We start from the raw sequence: 9,075 nt of genomic DNA, 5'->3' as shown, positions 1-9,075 counted from the left end.
AATACCAAAAGTTCGGGATCGGATGGACTCAAACCCGGTTCGCTCATCTCTAGTGGTGGTAGAATGTGGGCAATCCTGAATACCAGCTTTATGGCATAACTAGATGTACAGCACCCAAATATTTGCAAAGAAAATTTTTTAAGTATTTATTGCATAGCCAAGTACAATACAGCAATGTTTCTACCTGCAAGGGTCTTTTTCTGAACATGCCCTCACAATGCTCTTTAACACATTGGGACAGCCAGCAGAGATGGTATATTAAAGCGAATGTACCATCAGTACATTCGCTTTAAGTTTTGCACATGAATAGAACGGCGCCGGCCGATGCTTGGCAATAGACCGGCACCATGCGCGGGAACCTGGCCGCGGTTCAAAAAAGGGACTGCAGCACCAACTTCCCCCCGTCAGCACAGTTTTATCCATGTGCAAAACTTGTCCTAATGGTACATTCGCTTCAAGATCAAGAAGGAATTTTAGCTCGACCACTTATATTATAAAACACAGAACAAGTGCAGTGTGATAGCTAACAGAACATTTTATCTGAGAAAAAGCTTCACTTGTCATTTCTAAATGGGATGTAAGAGGCAAGTGTTTTTCTAATGTTGCCTTTGGTTAATGTGTAGCATGCTTAACTTCTAATACTGTGGGTATAATTTCAGAACAGAGAATTACTTCCATGCTACTCTTACACATACTTTTTTTTTTTTTTTTTTTTTTTACATATATTAGTGGATGAATTTGTGTTTTTGCCCTTGGAGCAGAGACTCAGATGTTTACTTGTAATTACAGCAGATTTTTTTTTTTTTTTATTACAGCGTGCTCTTACATGTTGTAAGATGTGTTGGTATGCACATGTTCAAACATTAAGCACAATAGGGTAATTGGGAGAGACCAAGATGCTCTCCAGAACTGGAAACCTTGCACCACATAACAGCAACCATGTACATACATTCAACCTGATATACTGTATAGGAATATGTCATCAATAAGGTCTCATTGTAAGGGTAAATTCACACGGGCGTCTTGCACAATAAATCCGCAGCTAATCCGCCATACACATATTATTCTTCTTATTATTAATATGTGTATTGCGGATTAGCTGCGGATTTCTTATGCGAGACGCCCATGTGAATTTACCCTAAAGAAAAAAACTTAATCTTTGTGGCCCACTCTATAGGAAAGCACAGTCTGCTGCTCTCAACAGCTGCAAAAAGGTATGTCATTGCATTTTAGTGGGGGGTGCAAAGGGACACTCATATAAAGGAGTACGCCAAAGAAAGAAAATTGCTTTCAGATCAACTGATGTCAGAAAGTTGTACATCTATTAAAAAAGCTCACGTCTTTTGTTACTTATCAGCTGCTGCATGTCCTCTAGGAAGTGGTGTTTTCTTTCCAGTATGACACAGTGCTCTCTGCTGTCACCTCTGCCCAAGACAGGAACTGTCAAGAGCATTGGCAAATCCCCATAGAAAACCTCTCCTGCTCTGGAGATGCCAGGAGCTTTCATACACTCTAAACCTAGGGCTCTGAAACAATTGGCTGTGCGGCACCCTCAGAAATCTACACCAGGTCAGAGTTCCTAGCAGGCATAAATCATAGTAAATTTGCCAGGTGGAGGCAGGTGGAAGTATACAAACAACATGCGGGACTCCAGAATACTATAAAGACGTTCTTTCAATATATTTATTTAAAATATACACGCAATTGTTTCAGTGCATTCACTTAATATACATGAAAATAAATTTGTTCTTATTAATGTACATAGAAACAGTGTTCTTGGCAAATCAATATGCAAAGCATATAGGAATAAGTGATTCTGTCATGTAAAGCTGTGCTATCAAAACAGTATTAAATATCTCATATATCTGCTGCCTCTATATACAAAAATGCTGCATAAAAGGTGAATGGATTACACGTGCATCATTTATGCACCTCCAGTGACAATTACATGTTGTCTGCTGTTAAGACTGTTTTTTCTAGTCAACACTTGGCACCCTGGAAACCCTTCCTAAAGGGGATTACTACCTTCTATTACATGGCATTAATTTGCTTTTATTCCAGTAGGGTGCTGGATATATAGAAAGACTAAGTATAGTAGACAGAATAAGACACATTAGTTGTTGGAATAGATCTGGAATGTACACATTAAGTGTTAAAGGGAACCAGTCACCATGAAAATGCTGTTTACTCAGCATGTTATAGAGTAGGAGCTGAGCAGATAAATATATTGCTGGTTTGGAGTCTAGTAGGCGGTCTCACTATGACAGCCCTCTGGACTCCTAAGCCAAGAATTAGCAGGTTTTTCCAGGAAACCTGTCATCATTTTCATGCTGCCTGAACTACAAGTAATTGGGGTTGTCCCTGGCAGCTTCTCCATGTCCGATCAGCTTTAATGGATCACTCCCTGCTTGGGTACAGAGAGATATCTATCCATCAAGATCACCCTAATTTCTGGTTCAGGCAGCATGAAAAAGATGACAGATTATCCTTAAATGAATAGATATCCAGTTATACTAAATCTTAGCCCACAAAACTATGTTTTAATCTGCTAAGCTTCCCCTGCTCTATGATACGGACAGATCATATAGCATTTTCAGCATAACAGGCCCCCTTTAAATGTCTCTGTGAACTGCACATATAAAGTTTCCTGTAGTGAAGGATAAATTGTATTTATGACTAGGCGCTTTCACACATTCATGGTATCATCATGGCTGATCTACGCGTATGCTGATCGATGATAAGCAGCGTCCCATACTTGCAAACAGCGGAGCTACAAAGCTGTCTGTAATACCCTTCCATACTGCTTGTACAGATGGTAGCATCATTAGACAGGTTCTCACGAATGGCATCACAACCCTAAAGAAAACAAAAATCGACAAATTACATATTGGAGATGACAAAGTGTAAAGTCAAACCACAATGCAGGTTGGAGTACAAGACAGATCGGATGCTTTACGGTTCTTAACCACTGACCAACCAAGCCATAAACAATAAACACTTTCTAATGCTCGCTAAGATACTAAACAGCATGACGGGTAAAAATGAGGACATGAAGAACATGAACAGAAGCTTAAGTACTTCTAGAAAACAGATCCATTTTTGGATAACTGTGACTAATAGCATTACATGTAAGCTTGCACCCCCGGATGAGTTGTGTGTTCAGTGCTGCATACAGATTCAGTTACCCGCTTTTGATTCTATGTAATAGGCGCAGACAATTAAACAACTGCCACTTTGTGCCATGGGCATATGGTATAAATCAACTGCTTCTTAACTGGAATGTGATCCCTTTCAGGTTCAAACATGGGTCAATGTTAAAGTGCCTCTGCCATGAGACTTCTAAAGCAGTCCTGAAAGTACTCCAGCACACAGCCTTATGAAGCAGTGTTTGAAGGACTGTACAATGTCACCGCCTACCTGCTATCTTGTCTAAATATGCAGGATAGTGTCACTCCGAGCTCCAGGTTCACAGCAAATTGGGACTATAGTGAAGTTCGAGAAATGTAGTAGATCCCACCCAGCTGAGAAAACTGAGTGACCTGTTAAGGTTAGCTTACATGTGGCAGAGATTTCTGCTCATCTTTGCCCCACCATCTCAATAGGTTATTGCATTTGTTTATTAAAGGTCATTTTGAAATGTGTAGACAATCCAGATGATAATATTTATGACAGCTGTTTCCAAAAACATTATAACTCCTTCAAGTATCAGACTGAGAGTCGCTAAGCATCACTAAAAGGAAAATGTGCGGCCCATAGCAAGAAATTTTGCCGCTGTTCTAAAGATGCAATCAGTCGAGGATGGGGCGTTTTCCAGCTCCTCGACTGATTGCTGCCACTTTTACAAAGGTCAAATATCTACTGAAGGAGCTTTCCTAGCAACAATCCAGCCCAATAATCGGCATGTGTAAAAGAGGCTTAAAGGGAATCTGTCACTAGGTTTATGCTGCCTTAAATGAGGCCAGCATAGACTAGTGACAGAAATGCTGAACAGATCGGTGTATTACTTACATGAGTCTGTTCAGCTGTTCTCCTAATATGTAGGAGAATAGGATTCTTGCCACACCACTCCCCCTGCCCTTCAGCTGCTGATTGACAGCTTAATGCCTATACACAGCATGGATGGATAACTGCCAATCAGCAGCTGGTGGGCGGAGTTTTCTGCTTCTCATAAATATTAAGGACTACTGGGCTCATGCACATAATGGAGAGGACTACTTATTGTCCATGTTATTCTGAAAGATGGCTATAAATTAGTTGCACAAAATAACATAGGTGATACATCATTCTGCCACTAGTTTATGCTACCCTGAGATAGGACACTATAACCATACAGACAGTCTTACTTGCAATGTTTTGGTGCTATATTCATGAATATTTTTGGATCTAAAAAGTATTAAGCACAATGTGCTAGTGTGATGCATGTAGTATATAAACAACTTATGCAAATTATATGCAAGTAACTGCAATAAAACCTGCTAAGTACCATTGCAGGACAATGCAAAAAGAAGAGACATTGCTCCAGGAATCTATTTTACATCTAGACCAAGTAAATGGTGTAATACACTAGCTGCTTATGTGTAAACTGTACCAATAGTGATCTGTCTATCCATCACACCCTGCTTCTAACAGTAGGGATCTGACCATTCCTAACAGCCAGCTAATAACTGTAGGGATCTGCCCATCCCTGATATTTCTGCTTGTAAGAGCCATGATATCTCTGCTTATAGCAATAGAGATCTGCCCATCCCTCACACCCGGCTTCTAACAGTAGGTTTCTGCAGGGCCATGCTTATAGCTAGTGCTGCCCTTGGCATTCGGACTGAATACACCCCATTAGGGCAATTCCTCAAGTAAGTATATATCATGGGCGTTGCTAGGATTCATGGGGCCCCATAGCAAGAAAACTGTAAGGGCCCCCCCCCCTCCCCTACGCACAACACTAAGCATCTATATGCTCAGTGATGTGGACAAAAAAATGTAATCTCTTGTGGCCAGAGGCAGAATCCAGCCTGCTGCTACAAGAGTGACTGGCAGAGCAGAGAGCCAATGGCTGCTTGCTATGACAGTCCACTGTTTTTAACTATAAGGGCCTATTAGGAGCCCCTATGGTTAAATACATAGGTGCAAGGGCAGACTACCTTTTGCTTAACCCCTCACGTACTGCAGTGTGTAAGTGACCTAAAATTCAGAAGACAAGGAGATATCTGCTTTACTGCTGGTGCACTGATAACTCCTGACCTCTGCTGGAGCTCTGGAGAACAGGGGTCAGGGGCAGGGGCGTAGCTAGGATTCACAGGGCCCCATAGCAAAAAAATGTAAGGGGCCCCCCTCCCCTACGCACAAGACAAAGCACTGCATATATACACTCACCGGCCACTTTATTAGGTACACCTGTCCAACTGCACATTACCACTTAATTTCTAATCAGCCAATCACATGGCGGCAACTGCATTTAGGCATGTAGACATGGTCAAGACAATCTCCTGCAGTTCAAACCGAGCATCAGTATGGGGAAGAAAGGTGATTTGAGGCCTTTGGACGTGGCATGGTTGTTGGTGCCAGAAGGGCTGGTCTGAGTATTTCAGAAACTGCTGATCTACTGGGATTTTCACGCACAACCACCTCTAGGGTTTACAGAGAATGGTCCGAAAAAGAAAAAACATCCAGTGAGCGGCAGTTCTGTGGGCGGAAATGCCTTGTTGATGCCAGAGGTCAGAGGAGAATGGGCAGACTGGTTCCAGCTGATAGAAAGGCAACAGTGACTCAAATAGCCAACCGTTACAACCAAGGTAGGCAGAAGAGCATCTCTGAACGCACAGTACGGCCAACTTTGAGGCAGATGGGCTACAGCAGCAGAAGACCACCCGTTACTAGCATGGTGTACCTAATAAAGTGGCCGGTGAGTGTATATACAGTATACGCTCTGTGATGTGGCCAAGAAATAAAATCTCTCACAAGAGTGACTGGCAGAGCAGAGAGCCAATGGTTGCTTGCCATGACAGTCCACTGTTTTTACCCATAAGGGCCCATTAGAAGCCATAGGTGCAGGAGTAGACTACCTTCTGCTTAACCCCTTATGTACTGCAGTGTGTAAGTGACCCAAGGTTCAGAAGACAAGGAGATATCTGCTTTACTGCAGGTGCACTGATAACCCCTGACCTCTGCAACTGGAGAACAGAGGTTATCAGAGGAGATCTCTTTGTGTTCAGCTTTTTAACCCTTTTTTGTGTTACAGCATGTAAGTAAACATTGGGTCAGTTACATACTGCAGTACATAAGAGGTTAAGCAATAGGACACAGGACAGCTCTTACCTTCTCCCCCTTTCTCCCATGGGCCCCCCTGCTGCACGGGCTCCATAACAGCTGCCTATCCTGCCTATATGGTAGCTACGTCACTGATATATATATAATTTCTGAAGTGCTGCCCTACTCAGCACAGGACTACAAGTGCCTAATGGCAAATACAGCCCTTGGTACCCGGCCATTCCAAACACCCCGCTTATAACTGTAGGGGTCTTCCCATCCCTCACTCCCTGCTTGTAACAGTAGGGATCTGCCCATCCCTGACATCTCTGCTTCAAACAGTAGGGATCTGCCCATCCCTGATACCTCTGCTTCTAACAGTAAGGATCTGCCCATCCCTGACACCTCTGCTTTAACAGTAGGGATCTGCCCATCCCTGATACCTCTGCTTCTAACAGTAGGGATCTGCCTATCCCTGCTGATCACCATGTTTTCAACACAACCATGCTCTTTAGTTGTGTTGATACATCTGGGCATTCTAAGCGGCAAAGTGTTAGTTTCCCAGACATGCTCCTAACATTGGAAGGCGCTCTCTCAGCAAGTATAGCAGACATTGGTATTCCAGACAGGCTTCTGTGTTGCTTCATAACCTTCTATAAAATAACCAGACAATATCTAAAGAATGCCCATAGTACCATCACATATAGGTCTTGACCCAGCATCAGGTGGGGGGTGATGGGCTCATGGTCATCACCCAATCCTGCTGTTTTATCACTTCGGTGCCAGCCTAGAGTTCACCACCACACACCACCGACACATGATTTCCATCTTGTCATTGGCATTTCTCAATACTGTGCTAAGCAATAAAGAATTTACCAGATGTGCACGCAGCTGAGGATGGCGAAGAGGAGTCCAATGACGAAGGCCAGCGGGATGGCGAGGAAGACGGTGAGAACCTTGTAGATGATATATTTACTGATCTCAAACAGAGCAATGCTGCAGATCCACACTTTATCGAAGCTGTGAGTGGTGTCTGGCTCTGCGATCACATCCTCAAAGGACAGCTGCAATGGAAAGGAACACACATCAGGTGGAGGGCACCTCAATTAAAGGGGCAGTCCACCCTGACACTGGAGTTTACTGAGACCTTGTAATACAGGTATGGGGCAGATAATACTATACACTGACTGTCACTGTACAACGATGGCATTGCTATATGATGCACCACACTGCGGGGAAGAAGACTAGGAGCTTCTCCCATTCACGTACATAGGAGCAGCAGCCCACAACTTTCCTAAATAGCTTCCCTGCAGCTGCACTGCCCGGACCTGCAGAGCGGCACAGTCACAGGGCATCACTTACCTTCAGGTGGCCGTTCAGATTGTGCGGGTCCCGCTCCGGTTGACTTTCATAGGTTTTCTCGGTGAGCATCGGGGCAGACGAGCGGTGGAACTCGTCCTCGTCCATGAAGATGCGGGCGTCAGCCTTCTCCTTCTCCAGCCCCATGATTCCTCCGAGCAGGGAGACAGACTGTCCGAGCGGCGGAACGGGACGCGACGCTTCCTGGATGCTGCTGCGGTGCTCGGCGCTCCCCCTCCTGCTCCCCGGTCCGGGCTGAGGAGTCGGTGCGCCCGATCCCGGGACACGCCCCGCGCTCCACTCCCCACCAGCCGGCACAGATGAGCGGGGAGGGCCGGGCTTGTCGGGGACCTCTAGTAGGACTATGTGTACTGTATATACTGTATACACCCTATGTACTCCCTACCTGCCTACCCTGTATACACGCTACCTGCCTTCCCTGTATACACCCTACCTGCCTACCCTGTATACACCCTACCTGCCTACCCTGTATACACCCTACCTGCCTACCCTGTATACACCCTATATACACAATACCTGCCTACCCTGTATACACCCTATATACACCATACCTGCCTACCCTGTATACACCATACCTGCCTACCCTGTATACACCATACCTGCCTACCCTGTATACACAATACCTGCCTACCCTGTATACACGCTACCTGCCTACCCTGTATACACGCTACCTGCCTACCCTGTATACACGCTACCTGCCTACCCTGTATACACCCTACCTGCCTACCCTGTATACACAATACCTGCCTACCCTGTATACACAATACCTGCCTACCCTGTATACACAATACCTGCCTACCCTGTATACACCCTACCTGCCTACAATGTATACACCCTATATACACAATACCTGCCTACCCTGTATACACCCTATATACACAATACCTGCCTACCCTGTATACACAATACCTGCCTACCCTGTATACACCCTATATACACAATACCTGCCTACCCTGTATACACCCTATATACACAATACCTGCCTACCCTGTATACACCCTATATACACAATACCTGCCTACCCTGTATACACCCTACCTGCCTACCCTGTATACACCCTATATACACAATACCTGCCTACCCTGTATACACCCTATATACACAATACCTGCCTACCCTGTATACACCCTACCTGCCTACCCTGTATACACCCTACCTGCCTACCCTGTATACACCCTACCTGCCTGCCCTGCATACACCCTACCTGCCTGCCCTGTATACACCCTACCTGCCTGCCCTGTATACACCCTATATACACAATACCTGCCTACCCTGTATACACCCTATATACACCATACCTGCCTACCCTGTATACACCATACCTGCCTACCCTGTATACACCATACCTGCCTACCCTGTATACACCCTACCTGCCTACCCTGTATACACCCTACCTGCCTACCCTGTATACACCCTACCTGCCTACCCTGTATACACCCTACCTGCCTACCC

The 9,075-nt window shown here is 44.9% G+C and overlaps 1 protein-coding gene across 1 annotated transcript; it reads right to left on the bottom strand.

Moving 5' to 3' along the window:
* Positions 1-1,669: 1,669 nt before the first annotated feature.
* On the bottom strand, positions 1,670-7,793 carry CAV2 (caveolin 2). The gene is made up of 3 exons (XM_069956046.1): positions 7,606-7,793; positions 7,120-7,307; positions 1,670-2,856 (listed from the first exon to the last, which is right to left on the bottom strand). Exons 1-3 carry the CDS (start codon positions 7,747-7,749, stop codon positions 2,706-2,708), a joined length of 483 nt encoding a protein of 160 aa, XP_069812147.1. The 5' UTR covers positions 7,750-7,793; the 3' UTR covers positions 1,670-2,705.
* Positions 7,794-9,075: the final 1,282 nt, after the last annotated feature.

This window comes from Dendropsophus ebraccatus, chromosome 1 (assembly GCF_027789765.1).
Source record: "Dendropsophus ebraccatus isolate aDenEbr1 chromosome 1, aDenEbr1.pat, whole genome shotgun sequence".
Taxonomy (NCBI): Eukaryota; Metazoa; Chordata; class Amphibia; order Anura; family Hylidae; genus Dendropsophus; species Dendropsophus ebraccatus.
The sequence above is the reverse complement of the archived record's forward strand: the minus strand, read 5'-3'. Positions and strand labels throughout refer to the sequence as shown.

What these genes read in the sequence shown, in the direction of transcription:
- CAV2 (XM_069956046.1), bottom strand. Translation starts at nt 7,749, where the DNA reads ATGGGGCTGGAGAAGGAGAAGGCTGACGCCCGCATCTTCATGGACGAG. An exon ending in ATCTGAACGGCCACCTGAAG is followed by an intron (nt 7,308 to 7,605) that starts GTAAGTGATGCC and finishes TTTCCATTGCAG; the next exon opens with CTGTCCTTTGAGGATGTGAT. An exon ending in CTCAGCTGCGTGCACATCTG is followed by an intron (nt 2,857 to 7,119) that starts GTAAATTCTTTA and finishes TGTTTTCTTTAG; the next exon opens with GGTTGTGATGCCATTCGTGA.